At 47.9% G+C, this 15,728-nt stretch overlaps 3 protein-coding genes across 9 annotated transcripts; 2 read left to right on the top strand and 1 right to left on the bottom strand.

Annotated features, from left to right (window-relative positions):
• The first annotated feature begins 259 nt into the window (after positions 1 to 259).
• twnk (twinkle mtDNA helicase) lies at positions 260 to 3,548 on the top strand. The gene is made up of 6 exons (XM_049758181.2): positions 260 to 412; positions 662 to 1,265; positions 1,350 to 2,052; positions 2,422 to 2,770; positions 2,835 to 2,976; positions 3,071 to 3,548. Exons 2-6 carry the CDS (start codon positions 681 to 683, stop codon positions 3,389 to 3,391), a joined length of 2,100 nt encoding a protein of 699 aa, XP_049614138.1. The 5' UTR covers positions 260 to 412; positions 662 to 680; the 3' UTR covers positions 3,392 to 3,548.
• Positions 3,549 to 4,687: 1,139 nt separating this feature from the next.
• On the top strand, positions 4,688 to 11,119 carry LOC125990872 (leucine zipper putative tumor suppressor 2 homolog). Of its 5 annotated transcripts, none has more exons than XM_049758186.2 (7): positions 4,688 to 4,912; positions 7,114 to 7,183; positions 7,859 to 8,284; positions 8,362 to 8,910; positions 9,033 to 9,140; positions 9,235 to 9,381; positions 9,493 to 11,119. In XM_049758186.2, the coding sequence occupies exons 3-7, from the start codon at positions 7,886 to 7,888 to the stop codon at positions 10,096 to 10,098; spliced, it is 1,809 nt and encodes a 602-aa protein (XP_049614143.1). In that variant the 5' UTR covers positions 4,688 to 4,912; positions 7,114 to 7,183; positions 7,859 to 7,885; the 3' UTR covers positions 10,099 to 11,119. The 5 variants fall into 5 exon arrangements, with proteins under 5 accessions (XP_049614143.1, XP_049614141.1, XP_049614139.1 ...); XM_049758184.2 differs by having other exon boundaries at positions 4,689 to 4,912; positions 7,862 to 8,284; positions 9,033 to 9,155; XM_049758182.2 differs by having other exon boundaries at positions 4,689 to 4,912; positions 9,033 to 9,155.
• On the bottom strand, positions 11,062 to 15,695 carry LOC125990870 (PDZ domain-containing protein 7). 3 transcript variants are annotated; one of them, XM_049758178.2, is made up of 19 exons: positions 15,587 to 15,695; positions 15,483 to 15,524; positions 15,069 to 15,152; positions 14,779 to 15,005; positions 14,573 to 14,710; positions 14,336 to 14,510; positions 14,075 to 14,251; positions 13,868 to 14,015; positions 13,503 to 13,563; positions 13,257 to 13,434; positions 12,979 to 13,187; positions 12,763 to 12,921; positions 12,533 to 12,660; positions 12,367 to 12,458; positions 12,186 to 12,277; positions 12,041 to 12,112; positions 11,570 to 11,908; positions 11,389 to 11,489; positions 11,062 to 11,324 (listed from the first exon to the last, which is right to left on the bottom strand). In XM_049758178.2, the coding sequence occupies exons 4-19, from the start codon at positions 14,945 to 14,947 to the stop codon at positions 11,157 to 11,159; spliced, it is 2,406 nt and encodes an 801-aa protein (XP_049614135.1). In that variant the 5' UTR covers positions 14,948 to 15,005; positions 15,069 to 15,152; positions 15,483 to 15,524; positions 15,587 to 15,695; the 3' UTR covers positions 11,062 to 11,156. The 3 variants fall into 3 exon arrangements, with proteins under 3 accessions (XP_049614135.1, XP_068505506.1, XP_049614137.1); XM_068649405.1 differs by lacking the exon at positions 15,069 to 15,152; XM_049758180.2 differs by lacking the exons at positions 14,779 to 15,005; positions 15,069 to 15,152; positions 15,483 to 15,524; positions 15,587 to 15,695 and having other exon boundaries at positions 14,595 to 14,710.
• Positions 15,696 to 15,728: the final 33 nt, after the last annotated feature.

Below are 15,728 nucleotides of genomic sequence, written 5' to 3'. Positions count from 1 at the left end.
GTAGTTAATATTATATTTGAGAAAAAGTATGAACTTTAAACGTATTTATTTTCACGCTTAATGTGTTTAACAGACCTTCCCCTTTGGTGCACGTTTTGCACGGTTTTATTTTGGTGCTAGGACAGTCCGTCAATTATATATTTTCGGATGAAACATTGGTTAAGCGGCGTGTTTGTTTTCACGCTTTAAAGTCTTTCAATAATTTTGATGAGCACCATTATTATTTTTATAAAATTAGTTTGTTGTATTTGTAATACGAATACAAGTCGCTGTAAAGTCTAAATGTAAAATTCGGTGTTTTCATTTTTCGTGCACGTTTCATACGGACGTGTTTTGGAAACGAACAAAAAAGCCCGGGTTCATGCAGTCTGCATGGAGGACAAGACAGTGACGTACATCGCTGGCTGAACGCGTAAGATGCTTAAATTTGGGCACTTATGGAGTTAATAGTTCCTTGTAATTATTCTCATTACGCCAGTGTTCGAGAAGAACACAAATCAAACGGTTTTATGCTTTGGGAAAATAAAATATTTTTACCATTCACGCCACATTTCTCGTCTGACCGTTCAAATTCATGAGACACATTCTCCAAATTACAAATTTTCCCATATATTTTAAAAATATTCCAAACTTTACTGAGTTATCTTCTGTGTTTTTGCAGGATCAATCCACTTTATCCAATGTGGATGAGATTGCTACTGAGGGGTCTCTCTCAGGGAGGGACCCCAAAGTTGATGTCTCCAAGACATTTTTCATCCCCCTGTCTCCTCACTCATAGCAGAGCTACTCGGACTTTGTGGACTCCGGGCTCCTTCTTGTCCAGGGCTTACAAAAAAGATGCTAAATCCACAATGGACTTCCCAGCCAGTCCTGTCACGGTCGCGGATATCAAACAGTACCTACGTTCCAAGGACGTCCCCTTCCACGACGGCTTCAGCTGCCTGCACGCTCCCAGTATCTTTGTTGACGTCGCTTCCAGGGCCGAGCGCTTCTCCCTGTTCGTGGATAAGACTACCGGACAGTTCTTGTGCATGGACACGCAGGTGGAAGGGAGCTGGGAGGACCTCCAGGACTGCCTGGAGGTGATGCAGGCGGAGGAGCGGGATATCCTCAGTCCGCAGGTGCTGCTTAGCTACCGAGAGAGCGCCGAGGAGCAGGAACAGAGCGAGAGGGACGCTAGGGAGGTGAGAAGCATCTGGTCCGCTTCTGTGCCCTTCTCGGATCTGGCAGAGGATGACGCAACGCTCATCAAGACTATGTTCCAAGTAAAGATGGATACTGGGATCTTAAAATAAACTCTCTGATACTTTGACCAGTGTGTTTAACACGTTTTGCTGTTTTTTTTGTAGATCACAAAGATCTCTAATGCAACACTGAAGAAGTTTGGCGTGAGGCTGTTCAAGCCCACTAAAAGTCTGGTTTTCCCTTGGCTGGGAGGTTCCGATTCCTCGTTGAAGGGGCTGAAGCTCCTCTCGGCGCAAACGACAGAAGATGGCGGCGTCTGCTACAATGAGGCCATGGTCCCCAAGTGCAGCTCCTACAACAACCTGTTTGGCCTCCCTCTGCTGAGCCGCATGGACGCCAATGTGGTCCTGACGGGCCGCGAGCTGGACACGCTGGCCGTGAGCCAGGCTACGGGTTTAGCTAGTGTGGCCCTCCCGCGAGGCGTGGGCAGCCTGCCGCCCGCCTTGTTGCCCTACCTGGAGCAGTTCAAGCGCGTCACGCTGTGGCTGGGCGGCGACATGCGCTCCTGGGAGGCGTCTAAGATCTTCTCACGCAAGCTTGGCTTGCGCCGCTGCTGGCTGGTGCGGCCCGGGGAGTTCCAGCCCTGTCCTGTAGAGGCTTTAGCACAAGGAAAGAACTTGAACCGTGTTGTGGCGACCGCCATCCCCGCCGCGCACAAGTCCATTGTGTCCTTCAAACAGCTCCGCGAGGATGTGTATGGGGAGATGATGAACACCGAGCAAGTGGCCGGCGTCAAATGGGCGCGCTTTCCTGAGCTCAACCGAATCCTGAAAGGACACCGCAAGGGAGAGCTCACGGTTTTTACCGGTAATCATGTTTTTATGTGAATTATTGCAATTTCCCATTCATGATACGCAATTTAAAAAAATGAAAAGAAGATTCATAATCCAGGAAGTATTTTAAAAGGCTCTGTTGAAAAAAATCATTATGTTAACTTTCCATGCAAGTTAAAAAGTGTAATTATACTTTGTGGCCACTAGAGGGTAGCATTGGACTGAGTTTTTGGGCCGCATATACTTAACATATACTCAAAATCATTCACCGTGCTTCAACATTCAAATTTATTTAAAATGGGTCACAAAATAATTGGTCAATAAATCAGATATCTGATTTTTTTCTCTAAATTCGTATCAGTCCCTAATTTGAATAGCCCTTGTGTTGCGTCTCGATGTACAGGTCCCACGGGAAGCGGGAAGACCACCTTCATCAGCGAGCTGGCCCTGGACCTGTGCATGCAGGGTGTCAACACCTTGTGGGGCAGCTTTGAGATCAACAACGTGCGTCTGGCCAAGATCATGCTGACACAGTTTGCCATGCAGCGGCTAGAGGACAACCTGGAGCAGTACGACTTCTGGGCGGACAAGTTCGAGGAGCTGCCACTTTACTTTATGACCTTCCACGGTCAGCAGAACATCAAGTCCGTTCTGGACACCATGCAGCACGCCGTCTACCTCTACGACATCAATCACGTGGTCATCGACAACCTGCAGTTCATGATGGGCCAGGAGAACCTCTCGGTCGACAAGTGAGTGACGGGGTGAAGCAGCATGTGGCTCACTCATCAACTGAGGTTATTTCTGTACTTAAAGGTTCGCCGTCCAGGACCACATCATCGGTGCTTTCCGGAAATTTGCCACCAATTCCAGCTGCCACATCACACTCATCATTCATCCCAGGAAGGAGGAGGACGACCGGGAATTGCAGACAGCCTCCATATTTGGCTCGGCAAAGGTACGAGCTGGCTTTTTTCTAAGTACTTCATTCCCATTGGGTGATAGAGAAGAGAGACGACTGATGATCAGTGTGACCTTTTGTGACCCAATAGGCCAGCCAAGAGGCGGACAACGTGCTGATCCTGCAGGAAAAGAAGCTGGTAACGTGCCCGGGGCGCCGCTCACTGCAGGTGACCAAGAACCGCTTTGACGGTGACGTGGGCGTCTTCCCGCTGGACTTCATCAAGCCCTCGCTCACTTTCGCCACGCCCCTCAAGGGCAAACACAAGCTGAGGAAGGTTGCCACCAAGCCCGAGGAGAACGAGGGCGACGAGGCACCCCCAAAGAAGGAGTCGGTCAAACGAGAGAAGGCGGATAAACAGCAAAGCAAAACGCCAAAGTCAACACGGGCTGCTAAGCAACCACCAACGTGAGGTGAATGAACTACGACCTTCTTTACAGAAGACAGTCACAATCAAGTGACTTGTGATACTGTGACAATTTTTACACTGGCACACCTGCAAATATTTTTAGGAAAATGTTTCATATTGAGATGACACTACTGTATTTTTTTTAAAAATTAGATATTTCGGGGGGGGGGGGAATCACATTGCATTTGACTGATACTTCCTCTTGGCAAAGTCTGTGAATTGGAGCAAATGAGACTCATTGGAGTTGTTTGAGGACCAGTCCTTGATTAGCAGATGCATAAGAACCACATGTTCCTCAAATGCTGCAGGCCTGGACTGATTTGAAAACGTGATAGTCATGCGTGCCGAGCTTGACATCAGCAGACGCCCATTTCTAATTCTTACTTCCTGCAAAGGAAACGATAAGATCGCCAACATGTAAACTGGATGGATTTTGAGGGCTTTAAATGGCATCAGGTGGAACTAATGGTCTTCGTGTTCTACGTTCTCATATGACCCAGCAGAGCCAGTTCTGAGGGTGAAATGAGCTGCAGAATTGTTTCCAATTACCTCGGAGCTATTATGTGCATCCGGCACACTTTGGAATGGGGCAGGCTCACTCGGGGGCATCTGGAGCCGACTGGCTAGGGGGACTAAATGTTTTTTTTTTTAACTGCACAGGGATGTTTGTCCTGTCTGTTAGCTGGGGCACCACGCCCACCGACCAAATGGAGGTCATGTAAAAATATGGGTCACCTCAACACGTGGGGGTGTGCCAGCTATGTCTTGTGATTTACAAGAAACATGGTGGAATTTTAGGTTAGGGTTAGAATAACACATTCTCTTCTTTTTTTTTTTTTTTTTGCACAAGGCTGTACTGAGGTGGTCCATCAGGCATGACCTCTTTTCGGCATAATTAGAATGCAGAGCAAAGAACAGGTTTGTTCCAGAAACAGAGTGGAAGTCCAAAGCAGGAAGTGTTTGCAATGAGGCGTTCAAAATAAAAGCAGAACCAAACAGTGGTTTGACTATTTTAATTAGTTTCTCCAAGTTATATTACTGATTACATTTTGATTTTAGTTAGGATAAATGCTCTCAATTGTTAACCACTTTCACATTTTAAGACTTTAAATTAAGAGTTTAGAATTTAAGACTTAAAATCTTTCAACAATACTCAAAGCAAAAATCTGAATAAAAAATATCTTATTGTTTTGTTATTATTTGCGTTTCCATGAGTCGCGCGCATTACGTCAAGTCCATGGATAAGTTTTATTGTTGTGACATCCGGATGTAGCTCACTTTTATTTTGAAAGGACCAACCAGATGCATACCCCTTAGCTTTTGGTAAGCTTTACTGCTGCTTGTCTCAGAACACATCAACAAACTCTGCTTCATTGTGCGGCGTCGAATAATGATTTGTCACCCACGTAACTATTTTAAAAAGTCTCAAATTGGGCATTACTTTTTTTCTTTTAAATTAACAGCAGAAGCAACTTCGACTAAACTTGGATTTTTTGGTACCCAGACATTAAACCGTCGTCCATGGTAGGTAATCTACTTTTTGGGGGTCTAAAAAAATAGTAATATTTGTGTTATGTCATTGTTAAATGTACTTAGTGTCGTTTGTAGCCGGCAGTAAGGAACTCGCGTCAACTTTTGCCACTCGTCGTCGTCGTCGTCAAGGTGTGTTTGTGTGCGTGCGTGGGTTCAATATTACGGAGTAAACGAGTTCACGTTGCCGAAGCGGTAAGGACAATTATATTTCAACATCTGAACTTTTTTTTTTTTTTTTTACACAAGAGACCCCGGGCGAAACGAATAGACGCTTGACATTCCTGGGTTTATTGTGTGTACAGTACAGGGCAGGATATAACCAACCCGCCTAAATATGTTGTAGTACCAATGTTAACCTGTTGGGGCAGTGTGGTGCCACAGAGCGTACATGCCCTTATAGTAGAAGAAGAATCTGTTCCAATTAATCGATAAAATCAATCAGTTGATTAGGATTTCTTAAATATTGAACACGTTGGGGAAATTACATTTAATGCACCCCGTAGTTTCGGTGACATTGTCATCAAAAAGGTCAAATTGGTCCTAATTGTATAAAAGTAACCCACTTTAGTGAACAATGTGACATTGACACTGAGAACACAAACTGTGCTAATGCTTTGTTTATTTACACAAGACAGGTTTAGTGAGTTTGACGATAAACAAAGTCAAATGTTCCCTGATTTTCTCTCCATCTCCCACACAGTTGATCAGTTCCACGGCATGGCGTGTCATTAATGTGCAGATTTCTTTCATCTCTTTCCATATTCTCTCACTTCCCTTTTGACTTATGGCCCACTTTCCTTGTAAGTAGACCGAAACAGCAGCCTGCGTCACCCGGCTTGATAGTTTATCTTCTAGGTCAAGCGAAATAAACAAAAACAGTCTCAAAGCCATGCGTGGAATGAAATAGGAAGTCAGCCATTTTGATTTAAAGCAGGCAGGTTTGGGGTCACTTTGGCCTTTTCCTCAGGTTTTGACAAAAGACAAATTTGATCCATATATAATAGACAGGTGGACATTAATAACAATGTAATCTCTTAATTGCATAATTCTTCTAAGATGTTGTCGGGGCATAAAAGTGGATTTAGTGTAAGTGGGGCGACCTCTCCCTGAGGTTGCGTGTGTGGTATTTCTAAATACATTTTTCTTCACGCCGCATGTGATTATTTATTTTTTTTTATGGCCTGATTATTCTCCAGTTGAGAGGCCAACAACTGGTCAGCACATATAATCGGCGACGTTGCGGTGACGTGAGGTTAGTCGAGGATGTTGTGGGATGCTTGGCGGTGGTGGAAGGACTTGCGTTACATAAGGGCTTATGCTGCCTAAGGTTGGTGGTGGCTGTGGTCTCATGATTCTACATTGGGCATATTCCATAACCACCATACAGTAGTTAAATAAAGCACCGTGGAATATTTGTATTATATTATCTGTAATATATGTATGACGAATGTTCTGAGCAAGTTACCATGATCATTAGCGGCCACTGTTAACTTTACAATTAATGCTAATTTAGGTGAAATGTTTCTCATGTTGCAGGGTGAACTCTCCCAAATTGAAGTCTGGACAGAACAGATTCTGAAGAGATTGTTTTGAGATTAAAGTGTTATCCAGCCCCTCCCCGCTGGCATCTGTCATTAATCACCAGCAGATTTGAGCAGATTTAGACGGCCTATGAACACGCTCTCGGGGGGGCGCACATCAGTGATCGGGGTAGTACACGTTTTGAGTATCAGCACGCATCGCTTAAGTTCAGCAAACAGCCCTGAGCCAACTGATAACAGCATCTTCGTGTGAACAGCTAGCGGCATGGCGTATACTTCCCGTGACGACTGATGTGCCAAGTGGTAACCTAACCAGAGGAACCGGATTGAAGTCGTTTGACATTACCCAAGATGTATGCCTTTTTTTTAAATAAAATTCAACCCCTGGAGCCAAACTGACTAGACCCGCAACAAAAAATCTGCTTGCTTCAAAACACAGCAAGGTTACGGCGTGAAGGTGCGTTTATCTTCCCGCTCACTCTTCATTCACGTTGACTCGGAAAATCCCCTCGTTCGCGTGAGCCTGGCCACCGTGACTCACAATTTCCCTCTTTTTTTTTTTTCCACCCCTCTACCCATTTGAATGTTTATGAGTGCTACTGCCCGGCTTCTACTGACAACATTTTCTTCTTTCCTCTTGCTGGTCGATAGAGTGAAGATCAGCTTGCAGCATTGGAAGGATGCTTTCATGTGGCCTTTGAATTCCCAGCGCCATTGACAGGTGAGTTGGTTCCACGTGTGAAGAAATGTCAGAAACATTACTAGCTTCATTTTTAAAGGCACAAGCTGCTCCAAAGGACGCTTTTAGCAACAGCGTCCAGTGGGAGCGTTGACCCGCTCACCCCCCCTGTATGCTGGCCTAGCTTTCTGCTCCCCCGCTTGTTATTAGAATCTATATGAGGGCGTCTCATCTGAGCCATCAAGCACCTGCGCTATACAAGCAGACAAATTTGGCTCTCATTGCTTCGGAGTTTTTTTTTTTTTTTCCCTGAAGTGCCTCCCCAGGCTGAACCCGATGCGTGGAGACAGTCGCCTTTGTCGCTTGCCAGCGTGCTCCAAACTGCCTCCAAAGGAAAAAAAAAAGAGACTCTTTTGCTTGTGCTGCCCGTCCAGCCCGAAAGCCTCTCAAGGCCCGTTTGTGCTGCTTGAATGGGCCTCATCAATGGGCCAGCCTGTTTGCATGTGTGTGGGCCACCAAAGGGGGGGGCGCATCGGTTCCAGTCTACTGTAGGTCATGCTAGTTTGCACTTCATATGGTGTGCGCTTGCACAATACTGGTTTAAATGGACAAAAATTATGGGCAACTTCAGTGTAGCAATATTTGGAAAGGAATATTTTTGTGGTGACTTAGCTTGATATTTTTTTTTATGTACTTATGCGCATCATTTACTTTCAGAAGCGGCGAGACAGCAGAGCGTCCAGCATGGCGCTTGTTCAGGCTCCGCCCATCCCCGCTGAACCTCACGACACAGGCCACAACGCACGTTCCCGCAGACGACACCGCTCAGGCCCTTCGCCTCCTGTCAACGTGCCAGCTGCAGCCGCTCTGGAGCTCACGCCCCACACCTACCAGGAGCGTCGGGTTCGGCGGGGAAAGTCATTACCGGGTTCAGAGTCTCCTCAGGAGCGCTTTGTCACCAACCGCAGTCCTCCAACGTCCGGCAGGGGGCGGAAGAGGTGGGATTATGTTGATGACTGGAACGGCCAACACATGGGACCCGCCAGCCCGACGAGATACCAAGATGAGATGAACGAAAGCTTGAATGGGAATGTCGGGGGACCGCCACCCAGACTCGTACCGGTCTCAGGAAAACTGGAAAAGGTGAGCGTGAATGGCAGACATTTTGTCCAGCAAGTAACGGGATTAGAATTGAGAAAGAGTTCATTGTTTACATGTAGAACATGGAGAAATCAGTGCTGCGGCCCACTGCCTTCAAACCTGTGGTCCCTAAGAGCCGTGGCGCCATGCAGTACCTGTCCCCGCGACACAGCGCCAACGCGCCAGAGATCCAAAATGCCCACCGGGAGCTGTCGCCCTCCGGCTCGGAGAGACGCAGCTCGTACAGCGCCGGGCGGAGCGGCGGCGGGAGCAGCGGCCACTCTTGCTCACTGTCCGACTCGGGACGCAACTCGCTCTCCAGTCTGGCGGCGGGAGATACAGTGGCGGGGGTCCACTCAGAAGCGCCCAAAAGCGCCCCCTCTGCGGGCGTCTACGGACACTCCAACTCGGACAGCGGCCGCTCGTCCTCCAGCAAGAGCACCGGCTCCGGCTCGGTCTGTGGGCGAAGTCAGCCACTGTCGGACTGCGGGTCCGGCGGGCGCTCGCCGGGAATGGCGGACAGCTACGAGGGCGTGGTCAGGGACTTGGAGGACAAGCTGAGGGAGCGTGAGGCGGAGCTCCAGCTACTCCGAGACAATCTGGATGACAATGAGGCTGCCATCTGTCAGGTATCAGGAAATCACTCATCTCATCATTTACAGTTGAGGAACGGCAACATGTTAAAATTACTTAGCAACAAGTGTCGGTAGAAGTCTTGGTATACCTAATGAAGTGTCCGCTTCCGTTTGAGGCCTACGAGGAGAAGCACAAGCGTTTTGAGCTGGAGCTAGAGGAGCTGCGGCAGGGCTGCGCCACCAGGATGCAGGCGACCTCCCACAAAGCCCAGCGAGCCCAGCAGGTGCTTCAGATGCAGGTGCCAGAACAGTTTGAGTCGGAACCCACTAGAAAAACGCCGTCGCCGGCAACCGCCTCTCGGCTTCTCCTTCTCGCAGGTTCATCAGCTCCAGCAGGAGAAGAAGAAGCTTCAGGAAGACTTTGCGCAGCTCCTCAAGGAACGTGAGCAGTTGGAGGAGCGCTGCACCTCTTACGAACATGACAAGATTCAGATGGGTCCGAGATTGGAGGAGACCAAATGGGAGGTGAGCACTGCTGCTGTCCTCACACTTGGAAAATTAAAAGAAGAATGAACGGAGGCAAGTAATCAGTTTTGGCAATGTTGTCATCCGCTGTGATTTTTTTTCCAACGTCAGGTGTGCCAGAAGTCCGGCGAGATTTCCCTGCTGAAGCAGCAGCTGAAGGAGGCGCAGGTCGAGCTGGCCGGGCGCGTGAGCGAGGCCGGGTCACTGCGTGGGCAATTACGGGACGCCCGCGCCGAGCTGAGCAACGCCCAGGCCCTCCTGCAGGAGGCCGGCGTCACCGCCCGCGCCCGCGCCGCCGAGCTGGACGTGTGCGAGAACGAGCTGCAGCGGCGCAAAAGCGAGGCCGAGTTGCTGCGGGAGAAGTCGGCGCGTCTGGAGGACGAGCTGGCACGCCTGCGGGAGCCGGATGGAGAGCGGGACGCACTCCGGGAGCTGGTCGAGCGTATACGTGGAGAGTTGGCTTTGGAAAGGCAGCGGGCCGAGAGGCAGGCGGGCGGTTTCGAGGAGGAGCGGCGGACGTGGCAGGAAGAGAAGGACAAAGTGCTGCGCTACCAGCAGCAGCTGCAGGAGAACTATGTGACCATGTACCGACGCAACCGCCAGCTGGAGCTCCTCCTGAGGGACCTCAGCCAGGAGCTGGAGAGCCGAGACCGTGACGACGATGATGGCAGCGGCAATGAAATCGTCTTTGATGAGGTTGCCGCCACTGAAATTTAATTTTTTTTTTTCACAGGTTGGAGCTTGTCTTGCTTTCCAGACGGCTTGGAAGTAAGAAGCTCAAAATGTTACTCTGAAAGTAATGAATGGTGAGGATAGCAGCCAGTTTAAAAAAAAACAAATTTACTACTGTAGTTAAATCATCTCATGTGCTACAGTTCTTGAATAGAGTAACAGGTCAATATGCGCTCCAACAGCACCACATAGAGGGCATGTGCTGCACTACAGGGGTGGGCAAACTATGGCTCGGGGACCACATATTTTCTTAAATTTAATTAATTTAAATTAAAAAAAATCTAACAATGAATGAACAAGACATTTTAATATAAAATCAATTATATATTGTTGTAAATAATTGCATAATTATATCATTTTAAATATACAAAATGTATAAAACAAATTTAAAAATACACTAACAGTAATACATTAATTTATATAATAAAAAGTATAATGAGTGTATTAGATTGTTTTAACTTATAAATAAATTAGTTTATGCTGTACAATTTCAATCAAAAAATTTGATTTTATTCAAATAAACTGTCTCAAATAATTTTTTAATTTCTCAATAAAATTGTGAATTATTGTATTCGAATAATCAAATTTGCATGCACGTTTTAATTTACATCATTTTCAAATGACCTGGCCCCATCGCTCCATTAAAAAAAAAAAAAAATTAATGGGGCCTTTTAAGTATCAATTTTCGCCCACCCCTGCCCTCCAAGATTCATTGATACGGCTAAACCTTTTCAGCACATGCGAACAATTAACATTCTTTCACCAGGGGCCCAAGAGAAAGCACTTTTTTTTTTTTTTTTAAGCAAATGACAACTTTGGGCTGTTTTGTTACTGTAAACAAATCTTGAGTGTACTGGTCACTGTGAATAGACCAAAGAAATGTTTTCGTTAGGCCTTGTTTCGTATTAGATGTTTGTCGGGCTGACATATAGAGAAATTACAAATGTATATTTTCACCTTGCTGTACATTTTGTGTTTTTATTAAAGGTTACACTGAATGGTTAAATGTGGTTTTGTTTCTGAAATGGGGCCATCATTGACCACTAGGCTGTGCTAATGATGTCTTTTTGGAGACTTGCAGGTACTCTGACCACCAGCACCATGGGGTCTTTGGTTTTATCACTGAAGGCTTTTCGGATGAGGTCGACGGCGTGCTGGTGTGTGACGCCTTGCAGCGAGGCGCCGTCCACGCTCACCACCTCGAATCCGGCCTGGAGAAGATGAGAGAGGAGAAATTGTTTTTAAGGTCGGGCAATTGAATCTCTCTGCGTATACCTTGAGCACATCGCAGGTGGAGGCGGCTCCTCCTGGGAAGATCTTCTCCACCTTCACCACAGGTTGGACCTTGGACTCTATGCCGCCGGATATGCTGATGCCTGCGACATCGAAGACTTCAAATCGCTTTCAAGGGCCACAGGTAAAAATAAATCATTTCTCAATTCTAAATTTCACGTACCCAGCGACTGCTTAGTCTTGGAGATGCTGACGGTTTGCAGTTCATACTCTTGTGGAGAACGTCGGCCTGAATCTGAGACGTCTTGGCTTCGGACATGAGGGTTTTCAGAGACTAGCCAGTTAGGGCTCAGGTGACCTTCAGGCGAGTGTTTGTGCTCCTCTGTGAACCAGTACCCATCTACTGGAATGTCTAGCAATGGCGTGAAGGGGGCGTTGGGGCGCCGCCGCCTTTCTCTGGATGCCCGTGGCCCCGACAGACTGAGTTTCTCCAGCTTGTCCGCTAGGTGGCTCTGCTTCTCCACTATGGCAGCGCTGTGCAGCTCGAAGCCTCCTCGCAAATCTAAATCACAGTGTTTCATTTTCACACAACCTGTCAAAGCTGACCTTTTTTTTTTTTATGTTTTGTGAAAATTGTACCAGACACCAAATTTTGATGGGTTTTTGCATACAGGAACCGACTTGAAGCACCAACCTGGGATGGGTGTGATGAGACGGCGTTTGGGTGCTCGGCCGGATGCGGGCGAGCGAAGAGGCGGCGTTCGGACTGGCAAAAAAAAAAAAAGCAGAGGTAAGAGGCATACCTGTATGCATGATGTTTGTGTTTCACTTGAGGACACCTGAGCGGTACTTGAGGATGTCGTATGCCTCCACCTCCACCGCTTCCACGGCGCTGTTAAATTCATGGCGGTGAGCAGCAGGAAGCATCAACCTGCCGAGAAACAATACATTAAATAATTTATTCATATTAATTCCGAATATTTTATCCATAAGAAAAATATTTATTCTGGCAGTATTTACCTGACCTCCCTGAGCAACAGCAGTTTTTCAGGCCTGTCCAGCACGGCCAGCAGGTGGCGTATCAACGTCTCCACACACTTTTCATCCAAATACTAAGCATGGAGGCACAAGTGGTGTCATTATTTTTCATACCGATGGCACAAATGGAAGATTGTCAGAATCATACCGTCCGACAAGCTTTCATGACCGCTTCCGTCTCGTCCTCTGTCAACAAACGCTGTGCTAACTCTTCCACCGCTCGAAGCATCTCCTCTGGGAACGGTTCAGTGCTCGGGCCTCCTCCAAGACTCACACCTGGATCAGGAGTTTTTTTTTTTTTAAACTTTTATTAAGAATCACCATGTAGACATAAGTATTGGGACGCCAATAAAAATACCAGAGCAATGTAGGGAATACCTTTGTCAGTGGACAGTGACTTGGAGCGTGACCTGGAAGCGTCTTTTTTGCGAACACCCCCAAACAGCAAGTTGACCAACGTCTTGGATCGTTGCAGTGCGCTCTTTTCTCCCGAGGATTTACCTCCTTTCTGCTTTTTGGCCTTTTTTTGGCTGATTTCTGCATGGAGGTGCATTTGTGTAAAAGCCCCACACACACACAAAAACAGTCACATACCTGCTATGGTGACCTGGCTCTGCGAGCGACTGATGGGTCGGCTGGGTCTACTGAGGGCCAGCAGTACCGCTGTCTTGTGGGACTCCCTCTTAGGACCGCCTTCATCCTTGTCCTCCTGGCGGATGGCAGTGTCGCGCAGTAGCGTGGTGGCCCCCCGGCTGCGGGTGGTGTCTGTCTGGATGGCGGCCTCGCTGCGCTCTGACTCAAACCTACCACACGGGAAAAAAAAAAGACACGGCAGTCATGAGAGAGAAAACCCAAAAACATCCCGTACACACCTCTGGTCCTCCGTGGAGATGCACACGTCCACCATGTCGGAAGCAAACGGCAAACTCGGCGGGAACATGACTTGAGACAGGCCACTCAGGGAACTGACCGGCGTTTCCGAAGACAGTGAGGACGCCGACGAATTCGACTCGGATCCCAGCGAGGAAGATTTCTGACCTCCATTGGCCACTGAGAGAGAAAACTTGAATGATTCTTGTAGCGTAAGAAAGCGAGAGTGTAATAAGACGAGGACGTACATTTGTTGAGCCATCTGTACTCCGCCACCATTTCCTTGTAAGCGGGATAGCGGCCGGCCTCCTGGAAGGGAGGGGGGGGGGGGTATTGTACAACAACTCATATTAAACTTTGATGGCATCTACGCTAGATGTCGCACTTTCATCTCTACCCGATCCTCTCCGCCTGTTGAATAATGCACACGGCTCGGCTATTTTCTTCAACACGGCGAAACCCAAGCTCAGACAAGTCAGGAGGAATATTACGAACGTGCGCCAGCTGTCTCACACAGTCGCCATCTTTAATAACGCGTGCTGTTGTACGCATTGGACATTTCATTAGGTACAACTACTCACTACTCTGATTGATTAGTTAAATTAAATCTCACCTTGATGGTCAGCATGACGTGCGTGTGGCTCTTCAGGACCTCCACGGCGTTGCTGTGGCTAATATCCTCAAAGCTCACACCATTGGCAGCCAGGATTTGGTCACCCATCTTGATCCCGTTCTGCTCGGCTAGACCGCCGGGGTCCAGCCTGAGAGAAATCCACGGTGCGTAAAGAGAAGTTTTTCTATAGAGTTGCTATGGACTTACTTGGAGACATAAATGCCCAAACCAAACTCCTTCCCGCCACGGATGTTGAAGCCCAGGCAGTAATCATCGGAGGTGGTGTACAAGTGGACGATCCTCCGAAGGGCGCTACCTGCGCTGGCCTCTGATGGCGTCCGCCCGCTTTCCTCCACCACCATGCGCCTGTGTATCAAGTCCACCCTGGAAAAACATGTCGAATTTTTCTAATCACCAGAAATTCATGAACAAAATAATTGTACGTTGCTTGTTCTCACCACTGCTCACCAGGTGGTCTTCTCTTTGGAGTAGCGTATCCCGGGCACCTTGCCCACACGTCTCACCACCATCCTCAGCCTGTTGTTACCCGTCAGGACCTTGACGGCGCTGCTCATGGTGATGCTCTCCAAACTGACGCCGTTTACTTCCACCAGCTTGTCGCCCACCAGCAGACCGGCTTCCTCTGTGCAAATCAACAGGGAGTAAAAAACGCTGAGGTCACCTGACGCCGCCACGGCATCCCACCTGCTGTGCTGGCGTCTTCCACCTTGCTGACGAAGATGCTCAGGCCGTGTTCGCAGCCGCCCCGCACGCTGAAGCCCAGTTTGCCATCCACGCTTTTGTCCACTGTGATGGTGTGAAGGTCCTCGCTGTCATCGCCGCCTGAAGTACAGTCCAACAGAAGTCTTCATGTTTCACTACCCTCTGAATTCTGTTATTTTCCATCTCACCATCCACAGGCGAGTTGATGATGATGACACGGCCCATGGGCGAGGAAGATCGGATTCCTCGCCGCCGTCTCTGCTCCTTCTTGCGTACCATGTTGCGCGCGGCCGAGTGTGACTTCCCCCAGGTGCCGGGGACCTTCTCCCTGCAGGAGGGGTCCGACCATTGAGCCATGGAGCCTGCCGGCGCCAACCTCGTTCAGCAGCACAGAATGGGGAGGAAAGCCGCCAGACTGGGTAAAGAGCACATTTGTTACATTGTGTTCAAACTTGTCAATTTACAAGTCAAAACTTACCTGTGTGACACAACAGCTGACTTTTTGGCATCCTAAAGTCACAAGTCCTGCCCTTCTTTCCCATGATTCATCTTTCTCAACATCCTGGTGAATATCAATCAAGTACTATTACTGTATTTAGAGTTTTTTTTTTTAAATTCCAACCATATTGCCCTATTCTAAAGTGTGGGATTAGCTTGTGCGAAGTAGTTAAGGGAAGTCAGGTGATCACGTGGTGCGCTGCCATGGCAACGCATTAACACCGTGACATCACCCCAGGGCTTCCCCCAGAACCACGGACAGCGTCTACGAAAAGCATGAGCGATGTAAAACTAAACACACAAATACATTTACCGTAACTTAATATCCACTTTAACCATTTTGCCGATATCGAGACAGACAAAACTCAGTCACTCCAATTAATGAACAACTTACCGAGCATTATACAAACAAAGTCCCTTTTCCATCAGTCCTTGCCTGAAAGCCGCAAAAACAATGTAAAGAAGGTGAAAATAATTGTCACACTGAAAATATTCTACCTTGTTTTAAATTTAAAACCCCCCCACGCTAATCCAAGTCGTTCGATCGGCCCGAGTGGATCTATTTTGAGCAAAGACGTCCGTCGCACCCGGTCGGACTCGATTTAGACCCGCCTCTGCTGCACGCTGATTGGTTGGTCGA

Source organism: Syngnathus scovelli, chromosome 21 (genome assembly GCF_024217435.2).
Source record: "Syngnathus scovelli strain Florida chromosome 21, RoL_Ssco_1.2, whole genome shotgun sequence".
Lineage (NCBI taxonomy): Eukaryota > Metazoa > Chordata > Actinopteri > Syngnathiformes > Syngnathidae > Syngnathus > Syngnathus scovelli.
Note: the sequence above shows the minus strand (reverse complement) of the source record. Positions and strands in the feature narration are given on the sequence as shown.

Excerpts from the sequence above, each read along its gene's own strand:
- LOC125990872 (XM_049758184.2), top strand. The coding sequence starts at position 7,886 with ATGGCGCTTGTTCAGGCTCCGCCCATCCCCGCTGAACCTCACGACACA. Across the intron at positions 8,285-8,361 it reads TCTCAGGAAAACTGGAAAAG|AACATGGAGAAATCAGTGCT; the intron begins GTGAGCGTGAAT and ends GTTTACATGTAG. Across the intron at positions 9,382-9,492 it reads TGGAGGAGACCAAATGGGAG|GTGTGCCAGAAGTCCGGCGA; the intron begins GTGAGCACTGCT and ends TTCCAACGTCAG.
- twnk (XM_049758181.2), top strand. The coding sequence starts at position 681 with ATGTGGATGAGATTGCTACTGAGGGGTCTCTCTCAGGGAGGGACCCCA. Across the intron at positions 1,266-1,349 it reads TCATCAAGACTATGTTCCAA|ATCACAAAGATCTCTAATGC; the intron begins GTAAAGATGGAT and ends TTTTTTTTGTAG. Across the intron at positions 2,977-3,070 it reads CCATATTTGGCTCGGCAAAG|GCCAGCCAAGAGGCGGACAA; the intron begins GTACGAGCTGGC and ends GTGACCCAATAG.
- LOC125990870 (XM_049758178.2), bottom strand. The coding sequence starts at position 14,947 with ATGGCTCAATGGTCGGACCCCTCCTGCAGGGAGAAGGTCCCCGGCACC. Across the intron at positions 14,711-14,778 it reads CATCAACTCGCCTGTGGATG|GCGGCGATGACAGCGAGGAC; the intron begins GTGAGATGGAAA and ends ACTGTACTTCAG. Across the intron at positions 14,016-14,074 it reads TTGGGCATTTATGTCTCCAA|GCTGGACCCCGGCGGTCTAG; the intron begins GTAAGTCCATAG and ends GATTTCTCTCAG.